At 46.6% G+C, this 22,526-nt stretch overlaps 1 protein-coding gene across 3 annotated transcripts in view; it reads right to left on the bottom strand.

The window, feature by feature from the left end:
- The window catches only part of LOC140199982 (beta-arrestin-1), a 138,358-nt gene that overhangs the window by 18,897 nt on the left and 96,935 nt on the right, over positions 1-22,526 (bottom strand). Inside the window, exons 8-12 of one of the 3 annotated variants that reach the window (XM_072262542.1) lie at positions 16,006-16,141; positions 13,250-13,334; positions 12,356-12,428; positions 8,995-9,132; positions 2,959-3,042 (exon numbers count right to left, since the gene is read on the bottom strand). In XM_072262542.1, coding sequence (XP_072118643.1) covers positions 2,959-3,042; positions 8,995-9,132; positions 12,356-12,428; positions 13,250-13,334; positions 16,006-16,141 — 516 coding nt within the window. The remainder of the gene's footprint in view (positions 1-2,958; positions 3,043-8,994; positions 9,133-12,355; positions 12,429-13,249; positions 13,335-16,005; positions 16,142-22,526) is intronic. The other 2 variants (XM_072262543.1, XM_072262544.1) reach the window with 2 other exon arrangements.

Raw genomic sequence — 22,526 nt, 5'->3', positions numbered from 1 at the left:
TCAGCTAGTGTCTTCCACATTGAAGACCAATGCAAAATACTTACTCAATTCATCCACCATTTCCTTGTCCTCCATTACTACCTCTCCAGCAACATTTTTCAGCAGTCTGATAAACTCTCTTGCCTCTCTTTTACTCTTTATGTATCTGAAGAAACTTTTGGTATCCTCTTTAATATTGGCTAGCTTATTTTCATATTCCACCTTTACCTTCTTTATTTCTTTAGTTGTCTTCTGTTGGTATTTGAAAGCTTCCCAATCCTCTAACTTCTCACTCATTTTTGCTCTATTATATGCCCTCCCTTTGGCTTTTATTTTGGCTTTGACTTTTCTTGTTAGCCACGGTTGTGCCATCTTGCCTTTAGAATAATTCTTCCTCTTTGGGATGGAAATGTGCTATAGGTCATCCACGTTATTCTGTATACTGGGCACATTCAGATATAACACCTTCAGTCCTGTATTCACCCTTCTCGATCCTGTCCACCTTTTATGTTGCAACTCATCCCGTTGACTGTAATTTTGCCCTATCATCAGTCTCTCCTTGTTAGGAATCTCACTGCACATTGCCTCTGTTTGTAAACCAACAACCTCATCTTCAACACTATTTCTCCAGTCCCATCCTGCTGCCAAATTAGTTGAATCCCACCCGAACAACTCTAGCCAACCTGCCTGCAAGGATATTGGAAACCTCGGGTCAGGTATAACCATCGTTTTTGTATAGGTCAAATTTCCCCAGAAGAGACCCCAATGCTCCATACATTTGAACCTCTGCCTCCTGCACCAGTTCCTCAGCCACACTTTCACCTGCCAAATCATCCTATTCCTACCCTTGCTGGGATGTGTCACAGGCAGCAATCCAGAAATTACTACCCTGGAGGCGATGTTTCTCAGCTTTCTTCCTAGCTCCCTAAAATCTCTCTTCAGAACCTCCTCACCTTGTTTACTTGTCATTGGTGCCAATATGCACCAAGACTTTTGGCTGCTCAACCTTGCCCTTGAGAATCCATCGACCTGATCCGAGACATCCCTGATCCTGGCACTAGGGAGGCAACATACCATCCAGATGTCTCTACTGCACCCACAGAACTTCATCTCTGTTCCTCTAACTCCTTATCTCCTATCAACACCGCAATCCTCTTCACACCTCTGTTCTTCTGAGCCACAGTGCCAGAGATCCGGTCACAGTGGCCCGTACCCTCCCAACAGAATCTGGAGTCATATATTTATTATTGAGGGGAATGGCCACGGGTGTACTCTATGCTTTTCCCCTCCTTCTCCTGACAGTCACACAGTTACCTGTCTCCTGCAACCTAGGGGCGACTACCTTCCCACAGCTCCCTGCATGAGACAAAGGTCATCGAGCTGCAGCTCCAGCTCTTTAATATGTTCTCTCAGGAGCTGTAGCTCGGTGCACCTGGTGCAGATGTGTTTATTTGGGAGACTGGAGGTCCCCTGACTTCCCACATCCCACACACAGTACAAGACACTGCTCCTGGAGCCATTCTCACTAAACTACTATACCCTAACAGACGAGGAATGAACAGATAAGAACAGAGAGAGAGTAATTTACAGGGCAATTTACCTCACTGAAACCAGACGAGCCAAAGCCACTCTAGACACTGGCAAACTCCCAATGAATGGCCGCTCTGCTTGCAAGTAAATTCTCATTGGCCCTTTCCAATGAATCCCTCTTGCTGATTGGTCGCTCCTCATCTCAGAGAAACTGCCACAAAACTCTTCCTTCAGAATCTCTGTCGCTGTCCTGGTTAGAAGTTAGCTGTTTTTACGCACCCCTGACGTTGTTTGTCCAAATCGGAGAAAACTAGCTCGAAGCTCTGCTTTTTAAACATTGAACGCGGACTTGAGTGAACAGTAACTCCTTTTACGCGCTGCCTCTTGCTGATTGGTCGCCGCTGAACTCAGAGAAACTGCAGCGAAACTCTGCCTTTGAAATCTCGATCGATGTCCTGATTAAAAAGTAGCTCTTTTTACGCACAACTAAAGTGGATTGTCCCATTCCCATATGTGGGAGGGGAATCTCTGAGACAATTCACGGATGGGATGATTCAGTGGTGGGACAGAGGACCTCCAGGTCTCTTCAATGTTGGCGACAGGGAACATCTGAGTCTCCGTCCAATGGTGGGACAGGGGAACCTCTAGATCTTGTTTTCAGTGATAGAACAAGGTTCCTCTGGTACCATTGCCCAGTGGAGGGAAGGGTTTCCAGAGGTCACTGGGTAACAGGGACAGAGGGCCACACCAGACACAGTCACCATCCAACACCCAGCTGGTAGAAATGGAGCGGATCCCACCCTCCCTAATTCCCCCAAAATGACCTTCTCTCCCTGAAATCACTAACCAAGTCTCCAGCCCCCATGGGGGAAGGGGAGGGAACCACTCCATGGGGTAGGGTCTCACACTACCTCACCTGGAGGGAAATTGCTCAACAAATTCTGCTCAGGATCAGGTGGTCATTGCCTTTCTGATAACCAACTGATCCAGGCGAGGGGACAGTGGGACTGCGACTGCGTACTGCCATATGACCATAAAACCATAAGACATAGAAAGCAGAACAAGGCCGCTTGGCCCATTGAGTCTGTTCCACCATTCCATCATGGCTGATTTATTATCCCTCAACCCCGTTCTCCTGCCTTCTCCCCATAACCTCTGATGCCCTGACTAATCAAGAATCTATCAACCTCTGCTTTATATATACCCAGTGACTTGGTCTCAACAACTGTCTGTGGCAATGAATTCCACAGATTCACCACCCTATGCCTAAAGAAGTTCCTCCTCATCTCTGTTCTAAAGGGACGTCCTAGTATTCTAAGTCTAATTTGGAAATCAATTGACTGCATGAAATTTCTCTGGGCATTCCAATTTCTGCCCACATCCACCATCCCTACCTCCCATTCAACCAATCCAAACCTCATAACCATGGAGCGAAACGTTCAGACTCACCCTCCCCGCGAAACCACCAGCTTCACCTTGACCTTATAGGATACGATGATGCCCAGGATCTCCTTATTGGCTCCATCTCTAAGTCTGAAAGAGAAAGAGAAAGACTTTCCTTTTCACTAGTGTCTCCCCACCATGGGAAGCCAACTGCTCGTCTTACAGAACATACATAGAACACAGAACAGTACAGCACAGGATAGGCCTTTCATCCCGTGATGTTCCAAACCAATTAAACCAATTACTCTTAATTAACCTAATCCCTCTTCTCTACACCTTATCCATATCCTAAACACAAGACACTCCGCAAATGCTGGAAATCCAGGGCAACACACACAAGAACACCTGGGTGTTCTTGTTGATGGTACCCACACACCTTCAATTTACAGGACTTGTCACTCAGGGACTTGGGCTATGTATATTTTTCTGTGTGACTGTATGCTATATGTGCTATATGCACTCTTGTACTGTGTGTGACTGTTGGTGCTGTGTTTTGTACCTTGGCCCCAGAGGACGCTGTTTTGCTGGGCTGTATTTATGGGTATTCATGTATAGTTGAATAACAATCAGACTTGTACTTGAAAATGCAGGAGGAACTCAGCAGGTCAGGCAGCATCTATGGTGAGGACTAAACAGTCAACATTACGGGCTGAGACCCTTCATCAGGATTGGAAAGGACGGGGGAAGATGTCAGAAAAAGCATCAGATCTTTATTCTAGCTTCTGTTTCTTCCCTTCCTTCAACCGGCCATCAAAGGAGTGGTCACTGCCGGAGTGATCTGAGGCAGAGTGGTAGGGCTTTGGCTCTTTGAGGGTGAGTGGACCTCGTCTTTTTTTCTTTCTTTTTTTTTTGAGAGGAATAAAGAGCATGTCTGTAGGGTTAGTACTTTGCTCTGGGTGTCAGATGTAGGAATCTTCCAGTCTCCCAGGTGGCCACACCTGCGCCAGGTGCACCAAGATGCAGTTCCTGAGAGACCGTGTTAGGGATCTGGAGCTGCGGCTTGATGACCTACAGCTCATTAGGGAGAGTGAACAGGAGATAGAGAGGAGCTACAGGGAGTTAGTCACCCCGAGGCTGCAGGAGTCAGATAAGTGGGTGACAGTCAGGGAAGGGATGGGAAGAGTTCAGATAGTAGAGAGCACCCCCGTGGCCATCCCCCTCAGTAATCATTATCTCGTTTTGGATGCTGTTGAGGGGGATGACCTGACAGAGGACGACCACGGTGATCGGATCTCTGGCACTGAGTCTGGTTCTGTGGTGCAGAAGGGAGAAAAGAGGATGAGGAATGTAGTAGTCATAGGGGATTCCATAGTGAGGGGAACAGACAGGAGGTTCTGTCAGCCTGATAAAGTTACCCACATGGTGTGTTGCCTCCCAGGTGCCAGGGTATGGGATGTCTTGGATCAGGTGCAGAGTATTCTGAAGGGAGAAGGTGAACAGCCAGAAGTCTTGGTACATGTTGGTACCAATGACATAGGTAGAAAAACGGGAGGAGGTCCTGAAGAGAGAATTCAGGGAGTTGGGTAGGAAGCTGAAAAGCAGGTCCTCCAGAGTATTAATCTCAGGATTGCTGCCTGTGACACGTGCTAACAAGTGCAAGAATAGCTTGATCAGGCATATTAATGTGTAGCTGAGAGACCGGTGTAGGGGGCAGGGCTTCGGGTTCCTGGATCATTGGGGCATCTTCTGGGGGAGGTATGATCGGTACAAAAAGGACGGGTTACACCTGAACCCAAGGGGATCCAACATCCTAGCAGGCAGGTTTAATAGAACTGTTAGGGAGTGCTTAAACTAATTTGGCAGGGGGATGGGAACTGGAGTGATAGGGCTGAGGAAGGGGGAAACAGAAATAAATCAAAGATAGCGTGCAACAGAGGTGATAGAAAGGACAGGCAGGAGATGAGACATAATCACAGCCAGTGGGATGAGTTACAAGGCAATAGAAGCATGGTGCAGTTAAAACAGAAAGCAACAAATACCGAACTGAAAGTGTTATAATTGAATGCACTCAGCATAAGAAATAAAGTGGATTGAAATTTGGCTAAAGGCTGCCATTGGGAGCTGTACGTCCAAGGATATAAGGTGTATCAGAAAGATAGGATAGCAGGCAGAGGGGGTGGCGTGGCCCTGTGTATAAGAAATAATATTAAATCATTAGAAAGAGATGACATAGGATTGGAGGGTGTAGAGTCTCTATGGGTTGACTTAAGAAATGGCAAGGGTAAAAGGACCCTAACGGCAGTTGTATACAGGCCTCCAAACAGCAGCCGGGATGTGGATTTTCAAATTACAGCAGGAGATAGAAAAGACAAGTCATGATAATCATTGGGGATTTTAACATGAAAGTGGATTGGGAAAACTAGGCCAGTACTGGACCTCAAGAGAGAGAATTTGTAGAATGTCTAAGGGATGGCTTTTTAGAACAGCTTGTTGTTGAGCCCACTAGGGGATCAGCTGTGCTGAATTGGGTGTTGTGCAATGATCCAGAGGTGATAAGGGAGCTTAGGGTTAAGGAACCCTTAGGGAACAGTGATCACAATATGATCGAGTTCACTTTGAAATTTGACAAAGAGAAACTAAATTCCAATGTGCCGGTATTTCAGTGGAATAAAGGAAATTACAATGGCATGAGGGGGGAACTGGCCAACGTTGACTGCAAAGGGACACTAGCAGGAAGAACAGCAGAGCAGCAATGGCTGGAATTTCTGCAAAAAATGAGGGAAGTGAAAGACAGCTATATTCCAAATAAGAAGAAATTTTCAAAGGGAAGAAGGACACTACCGTGGCTGACAAGTGAAGTCAGAACCAAAATAAAAGCAAAAGAGAGGGCATACAAGGAAGCCAAAGTTAATGGGAAGATAGAGGATTGGGAAGCTTTTAAAAGCTTGCAGAAGCAACTTAGTAGGTCATTAGGAAGGAAAAGATGAATTATGAGACAAAGCTGGCGATTAATATCAAAGAAGATACTAAAAGCTTTTTTAAGTGAGGTGGGAGGCAGCAGAAAGGAAATTATAGACCTGTTAGCCTGACATCAGTGGTTGGGAAGTTGTTGGAATCGATTGTTAGGGATGAGATTATGGAATACCTGGAGCACATGACAAGATAGGCCAAAGCCAGCATGGTTTCCTGAAAGGAAAATCCTGCTTGACTAACCTACTTCAAATTTTTGAGGAAATTACTAGCAGGGTAGACAAAGGAGAAGTAGTAGACGAGGTGTACTTGGATTTTCAGAAGGCCTTTGACAAGGTGCTGCACATGTCCCAGAAGGCGGGAGGAGAAGATGGCGGCGCGATGCAGCGCGCGTAGCCTCTCTGGTGAAATGATATCGTATTTGTAAGTAGGATGCTGTGCACAATTCTAATTTGATGATGACAGACGTGAGAAGCAGAGGAACATCTGGAGAAATTTCTGAAACGCCGGTTCGCTGCCGCTGCTACTGTGTGATCCAGAATCTCTGGAGGGAAGGCTCCAAAATTCCCGGCTTTGCCTGCTGCTGGTGACCGAGGCTGAGGTCAAAGCACTTGGATAGAGATGGTGCACGGTGCTCGGTGTCGGGGGGCTGATCAGACCTCGAGGTTTTCGGATGACTCAGAGTCGGACTGTGGTCGGGCATGGCAGGGAGAGTTTTCTTCCTTCTCCCGTTTGCGTGAGATGTGGGACTTTCGAGAGACTTTGAACTTTTTTACTGTGCCCATGGCCTGTTCTTCATCAAGTTATGGTATTGTTGCACTGTTGTAACTATATGTTATAATTATGTGGTTTTTGTTAGTTTTTCAGTCTTGGTCTGTCCTGTGTTTCTGTGATATCACACCGGAGGAATATTGTATCATTTCTTAAAGCATACATTACTAAATGACAATAAAAGAGGACTGCGTGTCCTCATAATCTAATCTAATCTAATGAGGCTGATTAGCAAAATAAGGGTCCATGGAATTACAAGGAAGTTACTAGCATTGGCTGATCAGCAGAAAACAGAGAGTGGGAATAAAGGGATCCTATTCTGGCTGGCTGCCGGTTACCAGTGGAGTTCCACAGGAGTCTGTGTTGGGACTGCTGCTTTTTATGATGTATGTCAATGATTTGGACCATGGGATTAATGGATTTGTGGCTAAATTTGCTGATGATACAAAGATAGGTGGAAGAGTGGGTAGTGTTAAGGAAACAGAGAGCCTGCAGAGACAGTCAGGTAGTTTAGGGGAATGGGCAAAGAAGTGGCAAATGAAATACAATGTTGGAAAGTGTATGGTCATGCACTTTGGTGGAAGAAATAAATGGGCAGACTATTATTTAGATAGGGAGAGAATTCAAAATGCAGAAATGCAAAGGGACTTGGTAGTCCTTGTGCAAGATACCCTAAAGGTTAACCTCCAGGTTGAGTTGGTGGTGAAGAAGGCGAATGCAATGTTGGCATTCATTTCTAGAGGTATAGAATATAAGAGCAGGGATGTGATGTTGAGGCTCTATAAGGCACTCGTGAGACCACACTTGGAGTATTGTGTGCAGTCTTGGGCTCTTTATTTTAGAAAGGATATACTGACATTGGAGAGGGTTCAGAGAAGATTCACGAGAATGATTCAAGGAATGAAAGGGTTACCGTATGAGGAACATCTGGCAGCTCTTGGGCTGTATTCCCTGGAGCTCAGGAGAATAAGGGGGGATCTCATAGAAACATTCCAAATGTTAAAAGGCCTGAACAGATTAAATATGTCAAAGTTACTTCCCATGGTAGGGGAGTCTAGGACAAGAGGGCATGACTTCAGGGTTGAAGGACATTCATTTAGAACAGAGGTGCAGAGAAATTACTTTAGTCAGAGGGTGGTAAATCTGTGGAATTTGTTGCTACGAGCGGCTGTGGAGGCCAAGTCATTGGGTGTATTTAAGGCAGAGATAGATAGATTCTTGATAAGTCATGGCATCAAAGGGTATGGGAGAAGGCAGGGGAGTGGGGATGACTGGAAGAACTGGATCAACCCATGATTGAATGGCGGAGCAGACTCAATGGGCCGAATGGCCTGCTTCCGTTCCTATATTGCATGGTCTTAACCAGTTGGTTCTCGAACCAACCAGCACAACTGTAATCACTACCTCTGTAGAGCAAAACTATGACCACTTAGCACTTTTAGTTTGAGCTCTGTTTTCTTGTGCATAATTCATGTTTAATTTACATTTTGTTTGCAATCGCTGCTTGTCTGATGCTGTCTGCCCGCAATGCTGCTGCAAGCAAGTTTTCCATTGCACGTGGACTTGTTCAGATGACAACGAAGCCAGTGGTTCACTGGTTCCATTTAATATGCAGTATACAACCTGAAATTTTTACTCCTCACTGACATCCACGAAACTGAAACAAACCCGAAAGAATGAATGACCGAAAAACGTTAGAACCTCAAAGCCACCCCTCCCCATCCCACACACAAGCAGCGGCAAAAACATCAGCCCCCCCCCCCAAGCAATAGCAAGCCCCCAGAGATCAGGATCTACAGTCCTTCAAAAATTACCGTCCATCCCAACACTTTGCTATCTCAACAGGCCCTTTCTCTCACTAACGAGGGAGAGAGAGAGATCGCGCCTGTCACAGCAAGAGGGAAGGGCAGCAGCTGACTGTTGTTCCACGCTGACACTAATCCTACCTTAATCCTGTTTATTCTTAGCACGTTCCCAATCTCCAGATTCTCCTACATGTGTTAATAACCATCTATGTATGATTTAGTGGCTAATTAAATCACCGACCCATAGGTCACTGGTATGTGGGAGGAAACCAGAATACCTGGGGGAAAACCTATGTGGTCACAGGGAAAATGTGCAAACTCCACAGGGAGAGCACTGGAGGCTGGAATTGAAACCATGACCCTGGCTTTGTGAGGCAGTGGTTCTATCAGCTACGTGACTTTATCACCTAGTTATCTGTGTAATCCGCATGGAGAGTGCTGGCAATTGGGATCGTATCCAGGACTACGGTGCCATGAGGCAGTGGCCCTACCACCAGTGTCACATTACTGCCTCTGAGTGTGCCGCAGAACAGTGAACAAACCGTCAGGTGCTTACAAAGTGCTGGAGGCCAAGTTGGTGTCCTCGTGTTTGAGCTTGCCGTCCAGCGCAAGGCCACGCTTCTCTCGGTTATTGGCCAGGTAAGGCGTCAAGGTGTACACTTTGCAGAAGGTGGAGCTGGGGGCTACAATGTCACTGCATGGGGAAAGGAAGGTCAAGTAGAAAGAGAGTAGATTAAAGAACTAGCATTTCCACATCAATCCACTCCAATTTTTATTGATGCACCATAGAAAGCATCCTGTCTGGGAGTATAACAGCTTGGTACAACCACTGCACTACCCGAGACCACAAGAAACTGCAGAGACGTGGACCCAGCTCAGCACATCACGGAAACCAGTCTCCCCTCCATGGACTCTGTCTACACTTCTCTGCCTCAGTAAAGCAGCCAGCATAATCAAAGACCCACCCACCCCAGGCATTCTTCTCCCCTCTCTCATCGGGCAGAAGATACAGAAGCCTGAAAGCGTGTACCACCAGGATCAGGGACAGCTTCTATCCCACTGTTATACGACTATGGAATGTTCCTTAGTACGATAAGATGGACTCTTGACCTCATAATCTACCTTGTTATGATCTTGCACTTTTCCGTGCAGGTAGACAATACTTTCTCCGTAACTGTTACACTTTATTCTGCATTCTGCTATTGTTTTACCTTGTTGTATCTCACTGCACTGTGTAATGATCTGATCTGTATGGACAGTGTGCAGGTTAAGTTATTCATTGTACCTGCACGTGATTCATATCTCGTCATTTCCTGCACACTCGCGAATCCATCTAAGCCTCTCAAACTCCTCTATTGTGTTTGGTCCCACCACCCCGGCAGCCCACTCCAACACCCACCTCTCTCTGTAAAACATCTTTCCCTGTACACCTCCTTTGAAATTACCCTCTCATACTGAAGGCATGTCCTCAAGTATATGGTATTTTGACAGTAGGAAAAAGATACTGGGTGTCTACCCCATCAGCGCCTTTCTTACATTTCTGTCAGGTCTCCCTCAGCCATTGCCGCTCCCAAGGAAACAACCCTATTTTTTTTCAACCTCTCCCTCAGCTCATATTAAGGTATTGGAGTTGATTTTTAAGGATGAGGTCTCAGGGTACTTGGAGGCACATGATAAAATGTAGCTTCCTGAAGGGAAAATCTTGCCTGACAAATCTGTTGGAATTCTTTGAATAAATAACCTTGGAGAATCGGTTGATGCACTTGGATTTTCAGGAGGCCTTTGACAGGTTGCCACGCATGAGGCTGCTTAACAAGCTACTAGCCCATGGTATTACAGGAAAGATTCGAGCATGGATAAAGCAGTAGCTAATTAGCAGGAGGCAACGAGTGGGAATAAAGGGAACCTTTTCTGGCTGTCTGTCGGTGAATAGTGGTATTCCACAGGGGCCTGTGTTGGGACCAATTATTTTTCCATTATGTGCAAATAATTTGGATGACAGAATTGATGGCTTTCTTGCAAAGTTTGCAGACAATATGAAGATAGGTGGAGAGGCAGGTAGTTTTGAGAAAGTAGAGAGGCTATGGAAGGATTAGGCGATTTGGAGAATGAGCAAAGATATTGCAGATGAAAACAGTGTTGGGAAGTATATGGTCATGCACTTTGGTAGAAGAAGTGAAAGGGTTGACTATTTTCTAAATGGAGAGAAAATACAAGAAACTGAGATACAAAGGGACTTGGGAATCCTTGTGCAGGATTCCCTAAAGGTTAATTTTCAGGTTGAGTCTGTGGTGAGGAAGGCAAATGCAATGTTAGCATTTATTTCAAGAGGACTAGAATATGAAAGCAAGAATATAATGTTGAAACTTCTTAAAGCACTGGAGAGGCCTCTCTTTGAGTATTGTGAGCAGGTTTGGGTCCCTTGACTTAGAAAGGATGTGCTGAAACTGGAGAGGGTTCAAAGGAGGCTCACAAAAACGATTCCAGGATGGAATAGCTTGTCATATGAAGAGTGTTTGATGGCTCTGGGCCTGCATTCACTGGAATTCTGAAGAATGAGGGGTGATCTCATTGAAATCCATCAAATGGTGAAAGGGCTTGATGGAGTGGACGTGGAGAGGATATTTCCTATGGTGGGAGAGTCTAAGATCAGAGGACATAGTCTCAGAACAGAGGGGTGTCCTTTTAGAACGGTGATGAAGAGGGATTTCTTTATCCAGAGAGTGGCGAATCTGTGGAATTCTTTGCGACAGGCAGCTGTGGAGGCCAAGTCTTTATGTATATTTAAGGCAAAGGTTGATAAATTCTTGATTGGTCAGGGCGTAAGGGGATACAGGGAGAAGGTAGGAGACTGGGGCTGAGAGGAAAATTGGATCAGCCGTGATGAAATGGTGGAGCAGACTCGATGAGCCAAATGGCCTAATTCTGCTCCTAAATCTCATGGTCTTATGGCCATATACTCTAATCCAGCAACATCCTGGCAGACCTCTTCTGCGCCATCTTTAAATCCTTCACATTCTTCTTACAATGGGACAAACAGAACTGCACAAAATATTCATGTGACCTAACTAAAGTTTCATACAGCAGCAACATGACTTCTTTAATCTTACACTTAACTGAAGAGTACAAGCCTGCTGTAGGCCTTCTGTAACACCCTGTCTACGGGCATGGCCACTTTCAGGAGCTATGCACTTGGATCTCAAGATTCCTCTGTACATCAATGCATCGGCCATTAACTGTGCACGTCCCCATTGCATTTGACCTCCCAAAGAATAACACCTGACCCTTGCCTGGATTACGGTGTCAAGGGACAGGGCATTAGTGCAGAAGAGTGATGCCTAGGAATACTTGAGCCAAAAATTTTTTGATAGCATAGCAGGCATGGGGAGGGCCAAATGGCCTTCATCCGCCTTCTATTTGGTTTGTTTTGTTCAAGCCCAGAGAATGGGCAACTCACCATGATGCAGCTCCCCCAGGGGTGGCATTGAGGGAAGGTTACTGAGGGGGGGGGTGGTACTGAGGGAGGGTCACACTGTGGGAGGGATGGTACTGAGGGAGAGCCACACTGTGGGAAGGGCGGTACTGAGGGAGGGTCACACTGTGGGAGGGGTGGTACTGAGGGAGAGTCACGCTGTGGGAGGGGCGGTACTGAGGGAAGGGTGGTACTGAGGGAGGGTCACACTGTGGGAGGGGTGGTACTGAGGGAGAGTCACGCTGTGGGAGGGGCGGTACTGAGGGAGGGTCACACTGAGGGAGGGGTGGTACTGAGGGAGAGCCACACTGTGGGAAGTGCGGTACTGAGGGAGGGTCACACTGTGGGAGGGGTGGTACTGCAGGAGGGCGTGTGCTGAGGTGCGTGTTAGATTCTGGGAGTGTGTGGGTGGGGGATGAGGAGTGCAGGGGAGGGATCTACTCACTCAGCTTCAGCTGTGGCAACGGGGCACTTGTACTGAGCCGTGTTGAAGAGGCAGATGTCAGCGTACTGACGGACTGCAAAACAAGAGGCAGGTGGGAAATGATGGGGCAATAACAAATCAACACACCTTCACCCCTCACACCTCACCATCATCCTCTCCACTCATCCCTCGCACCTCATCCCTCACCCTAATCCTCATCCCCTCCCCTATACCTTGCTCCTCATCTCTCACTCTCACCCTAATCCTCATCCTCTGCCCTTGCTCCTCGCCCTCTCCTGTTGCCCTCCCTCTCCTATCCCACTTCACATCTTCCCTCTCATTTCCCCCTCCTGTCATCCTCATCCTTTCTGCCTTCTCCCCAACCCCTGCCCTGAACCCTCATCTTCCCCCCATCCTGATCCATTCCACCTCATCCACATTGCCTTCCCACCCTCTTTCTCCTCTTCATCATCCCCTTCCTATCCTCCTCACACCCTCCCCCACTCCCTCATCTCCTCACCCTTACCGGATGCCAGTCCCATGACACCCCACACCCCTTGTCCTCTCCAAGCTGCCAGACTTGGATGAGTGGTGGGGGAGGGTCACTGAGCCCCTACCCTAGACATATTTGGCCCCCACACATCTGTCTGGCAGCTATATCTGGACCATTTGACCATCTGCTCCGGCCCACCACATCTCGTCCTCCAACGTATGGGTACATACTGGGATTTTGCCCACTGATGATTTCTCTGCCCCAAACCTCCCAAAATCTGGGCAGCAAAGCCTGCACGGACCCCACCACTAAACATCTGGGCAGCTCCTCCTGCCACCAGCCTCACTATAAACATCTGGACCCTCCACAAGAACCTCTGCCCCTAAACACCTGGTTGATAGCACACACGGACAGACTCCTACCTGCGATCTTGAGTTTCTTGACAGTTTTGTTTGTGTTGTTGGTCACGTGAACATTCACATTTATCGGTTCTCCATGATAATAAATCTGAAAGAACAAAATAATCAGAGCTCTCAGCCCTTGAATTGGCCAGTGGGGTGAGACAAGCAGATTTGATGGCCAATGGGATGAGACAGACAGATTTGGAAGCCAATAAAGTGAGACAGACATATTAGGTGGCCAATGGAGTGAGATGAATTGAATTGGCGGCCAATGGAGTAAGAAGGACAGAACTGGCAGCCAATGGAGTAAGAAGGACAGAATTGGCGGCCAATGGAGTCAGAAGGACAGAATTGGCGGCCAATGGAGTAAGAAGGACAGAATGGGCGGCTAATTGAATGAAATAGACAGATTTAGTGGCCATTGCAGTGAGACAGACAGGTTAGGAGGCCAATAGTGTGAGACGGACGACTCATTGATTGAACCCTGATCTGTGATTACTGGCACTGTAAAGTGCTGCAATACCCACTATGCTACCAAGCAGTATTTATTTTGTAATCTATGGTAATTTTATATCTTTGCACTACACTAATGCCACAAAACAACAAATTTCACATCACTCAAGTCAGCAATAAAAAATCTGATTCTGATTCTGGGTATAGAACAACAGATGTTAGAAATAAGTTACAGGGCAGAGTTCAGTTGGAACGTTCATGGGTTTAGGATAGAAAAATTACTGTGACAGTCATGAACGGACAGCGGCAGGCATTCAGACCTTGGTGTCCCAGTTCTCCAGAGTATGGTTAGCTGTCACTGTGTCTCTGAGACTCAGACTGCCACGTTCCTCAGGATGAGCACTCAGTGCTCAACTGTAGGAGTTCCACTTCTAGTGCTACTGTTTAGATTTCGCCTTTGCATTTCGTTTGTGTCATCTTCTTTATTTCGAGTCTGAATTTGAGTCTGAGTTAATTCTAGACCTTACTCTGCACTGGGTTTACCACCATCCATAATTCATTACAAGTATAGAATATAATTGTAAACATGGGGCACAGAAGTGCAGTGGTTAGCACAACACTTTACAGTACCAGCATACCGGGTTAATAGAACATAGAATAGCACAGCACAGTACAGGCCCTTCAGCCCACAATGTTGTGCTGACCCTTAAACCCTGCCTCCCATATAACCCCCCACCTTAAATTCCTCCATATACCTGAGTAGTAGTCTCTTAATCTTCACATCCGAGTTCAACTCCTGCCGTTTTGTGTGTGTGTGTGTATTAATTTAAAAGTTATATATAAAATATATATATATTACAGACTGAAATTGAAGAAGTTCCAAAGAAGGTTTATCAGAATTATCCCAGAAGTAAAAAGGTTAATGTATCAGGAGTGTTTGATGGCTCCGAGCCTACATTCACTGGAGCTTAGAAGAATGGTGGGGGGTTGGGGGGGGGGATCTCATTGAAACCTCCCAAATATTCAAAGGCCTAGATAGAGTAGACAGGAAGAGGATGTTTCCAATTACAGATTGAGATCTAATCTGTGGATTTGTGGGTTTATACATGGAATAACAGATCATTAGAAGTGAATTACAGGCTGAGATCTCATCCAAGCATGTACAGATTTATATAAATAATAGATTACTGTGATTTAATTTACAAGCTAGTATCTAATCAAGGATTTCACGGGGATTATATACAAAATAGCAGATCCTTAGGAGTGAGTTACAAGCTAGGATCTAGTCCAAGGGTTTGTGGATTTATGTATATAATAGATCCCTTGGAGTGAATCACAGGCTGGGATCTAATCTAAGGATTTGATATATATAAAATGAGGTATAAAAATCATACAATGGAATTTATTTGAGAGTTTCATTAACTTTATAGAATCAAATGACTGATCTCCAAGAGCAGATGATAGGCTGGGATCTAATCCAGGGGTTTGAGAAGGGTTTATATACAGAATCACATGCCCTGTGAACTGAATTACACACTGGGATCTAATCTAATACATTATAACAGATCCCCAAGAGTGGGTGACAGAGTGATACCCAATCTGGAGGTGCAGGGAGGATTTATATACAGAATAACAGGTTCACTGGTCTGAATTACTGGCTGGGATCTATTCCAGGGGTTTGAGGAGGATTATAGGGCATAGGAGCAGAATTAGGCCATTCGGCTGACAAGCTGGATTCAATTGGGGACATTGGAGGTTTCCTAAAGGCTGATTTATACTTCTGCGTACAGGCTACACCGTAGCCTATGCCGTAGGCCTGATTTATACTTCTGCATTGGCTCTACACCGTAGCGAGCATGTGTTGGTGTGTCCGCGTCACTCTGCAATTCACCGCCAAAATGCTAGTTGGCGGTGGGGTTTCCATGCCACTGCGTTGAGTTTCTTCATGAGAGACATGGACAAGGAAATGCATTTCAAATATCTTTGGACGTCGGCAGGTAGATTTGACGATTTGGTTCATCGTCACCAACCATTTATTTCGCATCGGTGTACGCACAGTATGCCTACAGACATGGCAGAGAAGAAGCAACCAGAAATGTGTAGGAGGAAATGCGATGCTACCAAGCTGACCAATCACAGTTGTTGCGGTCTGCGTCGCCACGACACGTGAGTTACTTTTTTGAGGAGGTGCGCGTCACCCTACGGTATAGGGTACGCGGTACCTACGGCGTAGATTTGATGCAGAAGTATAAACCAGGCTTAAGGCAAATGAATTCCCTATGCACTCGGACAGTCTTGCTCCCAGCACACTGTCCGCCTCTCACCTCCTTGTCCAGCGATGCCTCTAGGTGGAGGGGTTTGTCTGACATGAGGAACTGGCGGGTGGTCTCGGCCGTGGGTTGGGGTCCGGGCTTCTCCGGAGCATACTGCACCTTGCGTATCACCAACCTCACTGAGTTCCTACAACAGAGGTAAGGAAGACTTCACAATCTTCTCAGATCTGACAAACTCCTGTGGCTGTAGCATGGAGAGCATTTGAACTGGTTGCATCACTGTCTGGTATGGAGGGGCTTTTCCAATTTGTACATTGACCACAGATACACAGCTCCCTGAACAAGATCCCAATCTTGAGATGGCAGGAACTGTGGGAGTGTAAAGTCTTTCTCCAACTAGGGGGAAGAACACCCAGTCTACTTCGGATAAAGTCTGGTTAGACCAGTCTAGGCAACTGTACTGAGGTACAGTGAAAGACTTTGCTTTGCATTCGGGAGACAAGAGATTTGGCAGATGCTGGAAATCTGGAGCAACACAAGTAAAATGCTGGAGGGACTCAGCAGGTCGGGCAGCATCTATGGGGGGAAATGGATAGTCGACGTTTTGGGTTGAGACCCTTCATCATGACGGGAAAGAGAGAGAGAGAGCTGGCATAAAAGTGTGGTGGAGAAAGGGTTGGAGCAAGAGTTGGCAGGCAAAGGATGGACCTATGTGAGACAGGAGGTGATGATGGGCAGCTGAGGGAGGGAGGTGGAGTGGAAATGACGTAGGAAGCTAGCAGGGGATGAATGGAAATGCCAAACGGCTGAAGAAGATTGAATCTGATAGGAGAAGACACAGGACAATGGAATAAAGGTGGGGGGGGGGAAGAATTCTCCCCACACCACCCTCTCAAATTACCCAATGCTCACATATTCCTCTCTCCAGTTTCCCCACCCCCCCACCTCCTTCCATTGTTCCACAGTCCATTGTCCTCTCCTATCAGATTCCTTCTTCTTCAGGTCTTTGCCAGCTTCTCACATCATTCTCACACTCTCCCTCTCCCTCACCCTGATCCATCTATCACCTGCCAGCTTCTCACACCTTCACACTCTACCTCTCCCTCACCTGGATCCACCTATTACCTGCCAGCTTCTCACATCATTCTCAGTCTCCACCTCCTCACCTGGATCCTCCTATCACCTGCCAACTTCTTACACCTTCACACTCTACCCCTCCCTCACCTGGATCCACGTATCACCTCCCAACTTCTCACATCATTTATACTCTCCCCCTCCCTCACTACCCCCTCACCTGGATCCACCTATCACCTGCCAACACTTGTTCCACCCCTTCCTTCCATCTTTTAATACTGGCCGTCTCCTCTCTTTCTCTCCAGTCCACATGAAGTGCTTCAACATAAAACATCAACTGGACACCTCCCTCCATTGATGCTGCCTGATCCGATGTGGTATTTGCTGCAGTATTTTATGTGTTGCATTTATTGTGCATGTCATCCATACAGATTGTTTCACCACGCCAGAGCAGCGAGGTTGTACCAGGGAAAACAATAACTGAATACAGGATTATGTATTACCATTCCAGAGAACGCACAGTGCAGATAGACAGTAAGGTGGGAGATGATAATAAGGTAGATTGTGAGCTTAAGGAAAGATCTTCTTTTTCAATAGTCCTTTCACAGTGGTGTAGAAGCTGTCCTCAAGCCTGGTGGTACGTGCTTTCACGCCTCTTGTATCTTCTGCCCAATGGGAGAGGGGAGAAGCGAGAATGTACTGGGTGGGTGGGGTGGTCTTTGATTACGCTGGCTGCTTTACTGAGGCAGTGCGTGGCTATGGTCAACGTACTGTAGGAAGGATGGGATTATGCTGGAGGGAGTGCAGAGGAGATTTGCCAGGATATCTCTGGGCTGGAGGACTTCAGTTCTGGGGGAGATGGGAATGATTTTGTAGGAGGAGCGCTTGATGTCCCTGGGCCTGTATTGACTGCAGTTTAGAAGAATGGGGGAGGGGGGAATCTATTGAATATTGAAAGGCCCACATGGAGAGGATGTTTCCTATACTGCAAGAGTCTAGGACCAGAGGGCACAGCCTCAGTCTGTCATTGGTTATATTTAAAGTGGAGGTTGACAGGTTCTTGATTAATCAGGGCACCAAAGGTTATGGGGAGAAGGCAGGAGAACGGAGTTGAGAGGAAAAATAAATCAGCCTTGATGGAATGGTGAAACAAATCTGATGGGCTGAACAGTCCAATTATGTTTCTATGTCATAAGTGGCTAGGCAGAGGGTGGTGGATATATGGAAAGGCTGGGGAGAGTGTAATGGGTATATGGATAGGTTGGGGAGAGGGCAATAGGTATATAGATAGGCTGGGCAGAGGGCAATGGGTATATGGATAGGTGGGGAGAGGGCAATAGGTATATGGATAGGTGGGGAGAGGGCAATGGGTATATGGAAAGTTTAGGAGAGGGTGGTAGATATATGGAAAGGCTGGGCAGAGTGTGATGGGTATACGGATAGGCTGGGAAGAGGGTGGTGGGCATAAGGTAAGGCTGGGAAGTTGGTGTTGGATGTATGGAAAAGCTGGGAAGTTGGTGGTGGGTATATGGATAGGCTGGGAAGTTGATGGTGGGTGTACGGATAGGTTGGGGAGAGAATGGTGGGTATATGGATAGGCTGGGGAGTGGGTGGTGGGTATATGGAAAGGATGGGCAGAGGGTTGTGGGTATATGGACAGGGTGGGCAGAGGGTTGTGGGTATATGGAAAGGGTGGGCAGAGGGTTGTGGGTATATGGACAGGGTGGGCAGAGGGTTGTGGGTATATGGACAGGGTGGGCAGAGGGTTGTGGGTATATGGACAGGGTGGGGAGAGGGTGCTGGTTACATGGACAGGGTGGGGAGAGGGTGATGGGTATACGGATAGGGTGGGGAGAGGGTGATGGGTATACGGATAGGTTGGGGAGAGGGTGATGGGTGTATGGATAGGGTGGGGAGAGGGTGATGGGTATACGGATAGGGTGGGGACAGGGTGATGGGTATATGGATAGGGTGGGGACAGGGTGATGGGTACATGGATAGGGTGGGGCGAGGGTGATGGGTGTATGGATAGGGTGGGGACAGGGTGATGGATATACGGATAGGGTGGGGACAGGGTGATGGGTATACGGATAGGGTGGGAAGAGGGTGATGGGTATACGGATAGGGTGGGGAGAGGGTGATGGGTGTATGGATAGGGTGGGGAGAGGGTGATGGGTATACGGATAGGGTGGGGAGAGGGTGATGGGTATACGGATAGGGTGGGGACAGGGTGATGGGTATACGGATAGGGTGGGGAGAGGGTGATGGATATACGGATAGGGTGGGGAGAGGGTGATGGGTATATGGATAGGGTGGGGACAGGGTGATGGGTATACGGATAGGGTGGGGAGAGGGTGATGGGTGTATGGATAGGGTGGGGAGAGGGTGATGGGTATACGGATAGGGTGGGGAGAGGGTGATGGGTATACGGATAGGGTGGGGACAGGGTGATGGGTATACGGATAGGGTGGGGAGAGGGTGATGGATATACGGATAGGGTGGGGAGAGGGTGATGGGTATATGGATAGGGTGGGGACAGGGTGATGGGTATACGGATAGGGTGGGGAGAGGGTGATGGGTGTATGGATAGGGTGGGGAGAGGGTGATGGGTATACGGATAGGGTGGGGAGAGGGTGATGGGTATATGGATAGGGTGGGGACAGGGTGATGGGTATACGGATAGGGTGGGGAGAGGGTGATGGGTGTATGGATAGGGTGGGGAGAGGGTGATGGGTATACGGATAGGGTGGGGAGAGGGTGATGGGTATACGGATAGGGTGGGGACAGGGTGATGGGTATACGGATAGGGTGGGGAGAGGGTGATGGGTGTATGGATAGGGTGGGGAGAGGGTGATGGGTATACGGATAGGGTGGGGAGAGGGTGATGGGTATATGGATAGGGTGGGGACAGGGTGATGGGTATACGGACAGGGTGGGGAGAGGGTGATGGGTGTATGGATAGGGTGGGGAGAGGGTGATGGGTATACGGATAGGGTGGGGAGAGGGTGATGGGTGTATGGATAGGGTGGGGAGAGGGTGATGGGTATACGGATAGGGTGGGGAGAGGGTGATGGGTATACGGATAGGGTGGGGAGAGGATGGTGGGTATATGGATAGGGTGGGGAGAGGGTGATGGGTATACGGATAGGGTGGGGAGAGGGTGATGGGTGTATGGATAGGGTGGGGAGAGGGTGATGGGTATACGGATAGGGTGGGGAGAGGCTTTACCTCTGATAAGTTAACCGTAGGGCATATGAAAGTGAAAACGCTATAGTCAAGAGGGAAACTTGTATTGCCAAAAGGCAGGTTGAGAAGGATATTGCTGATAATACAAAGATTGAGCTCAGATTTTTTTCAATACTTTAGTAGTAAAAGAAAAGTCAAGTTAAGTGCATTAGGAATAGTAGTAGAATGTTAAATAATGCAGAGAAGGAAATAGTGGATGCTCTTAACTCATATTTTGCTAAAATATTCACCTGAAAAAATGTCAACAACATGTCAGTAAATGTAGAAAAAAATAATGCTGTTTTAAGTGACTTAACAATCTTAGAAAGTGAGCTCCTGTTTCAGCTGAAAAGCCTGAAAGTTGATAAATCTCCACGGCCAGACAACGTATATCCAAGGGTACTTAAAGAGGTTTGTAATTACATATACAAACCCCTAACATGTACTTTTCAAAAGTCAGTGGAGACTGGTGAAATCCCTGATGACTGAAATGGGCTATGTTGTCCCAGTCTATAAGGGTGACCGCACTGACCCTGGTAACTATAGACCGGTAAGCTTAGCGTGTTAGCAGGTAAGATAATGGAAACAAAAATAAAGAATGAGATAGAAAAGTAGCTGACAACAACAGAAAAAGTAGCAGAAAGCCAGCATAAGGTGTGCGAATAGGTGCAGAATTGGTTCAAATACAGAAAAAGAGTTTTGATGAAAAGATCATTTTCAGACCTAGAAGATGCTAAAAGTGGAGTTCCGCGGGGATCAGTTTTGGGACACTTGCTGATTTTAATTTACATTAATGATTTGGATAAGCACATAACAAATAAACTAGTAAAGTTTGCTGATTCAGGCAGCAGAATCAATATAGTTAGATCTAAACAAAATCCAGATATGGGCAGATAAATGGCAAATGAAATTTAATGTAAGTTAATGTAAGGTATTACATATAGGAAGTAGAAATATTAGATATAAATATACAATGGGGGGTCTTGAGCAGAAAATGCACTCTATTAGAAGGATTTAGGCATCCTGGTAGACTCGCCACTATCAGCATTACCATCACTATCACTGATGTTTGTATATATAATCACAGACCTCTTTAAATACCCTTAGATATATATTGTCTGGCCCTGGAGATTTATTAACTTCCACTGTCACTATTAAACCAGATCTTATTAGGGAGTTTAATGTAAAGAAATCCTTAAGAGGCAGTGATCATAATACGATTGAATTCATGCTGCAATTTGAGAGGGAGAAGCACAAGTCACATCTATCATCATCACAATGGAATAAAGGGAATTACAGAGGCATTAGAGGAGCTTGCCCAGGTCGATTGGAGGAGGATACTGGCAGGGATGACGGCAAAACAGAGATGGCTGAAGTTTCTGGGAGTAGTTCACAAGGTGCAGGATAGATATGTCCCACAGAAGAAGTTGTTCTCAAATTACAGCAATAAGCAAGTGTGGCTGACAAGATAAGTTAAGGACTGCATAAAAGCTAAGAAAATGGCATATAAGGTAGTAAAAGTGAATGGGAAGTTGGATGATTGGGAAGCTTGTAAAATCCAAAAAGGGAAAAGGTGAAATATAAGGGCAATTAGCCAATAATATAAAGCTGGATGCTACACGTTTTTCAGTTATATAAAGAGTGAAAGGAAGGTAAGAGTTGATATTGGGCCACTTGAAAATGATGTTGGTGAGGTAGTAATGGGGGACAAAGAAATGACAGATGAGATTAATGGGTACTTTGCATCAGCCTTCACTGTGGAAGACACTAGCCGGATGTCGGTGAATGCCAGGAAGCACCAATGAGTGCCATCGCTATTACAAAGGAAAGAGTGCTAGGAAAACTCAAAGATCTTAAGGTGGATAAGTCACCTGGACCAGATGGACTACATCCCAGAGTCCTGAGAGAGGTTGCTGAAGAGATACTGGATGCATTGGTCATGATCTTTCAAGAATCACTTGATTCTGGCATAGTCCAGAGGACTGGAAGATTGCAAATGTCACTCCACTCTTTAAGAAGGGAGGAAGGCAAAAGAAAGGAAATTATAGGCCAGTTAGCCTAACCCCAGTGGTTAGGAAAATGTTAGAGTCTATTATCAAGGATGAGGCTTTGGGTTACTTGGAGACTAATGATAAAATAAGTCAAGGTCACCATGGTTTCTGTGAAGAGAAATCCTGCCTGACAAATCTGTTAGAGTTCTTTGAGGATGTAACAAGGAGGGTGGACAAAAGAGAGGCAGTGAATGTCGTTTACTTGGATTTTCAGAAGGCATT

Source organism: Mobula birostris, chromosome 7, assembly GCF_030028105.1.
Source record: "Mobula birostris isolate sMobBir1 chromosome 7, sMobBir1.hap1, whole genome shotgun sequence".
Taxonomy (NCBI): domain Eukaryota; kingdom Metazoa; phylum Chordata; class Chondrichthyes; order Myliobatiformes; family Myliobatidae; genus Mobula; species Mobula birostris.
The sequence above is the reverse complement of the archived record's forward strand: the minus strand, read 5'-3'. Positions and strand labels throughout refer to the sequence as shown.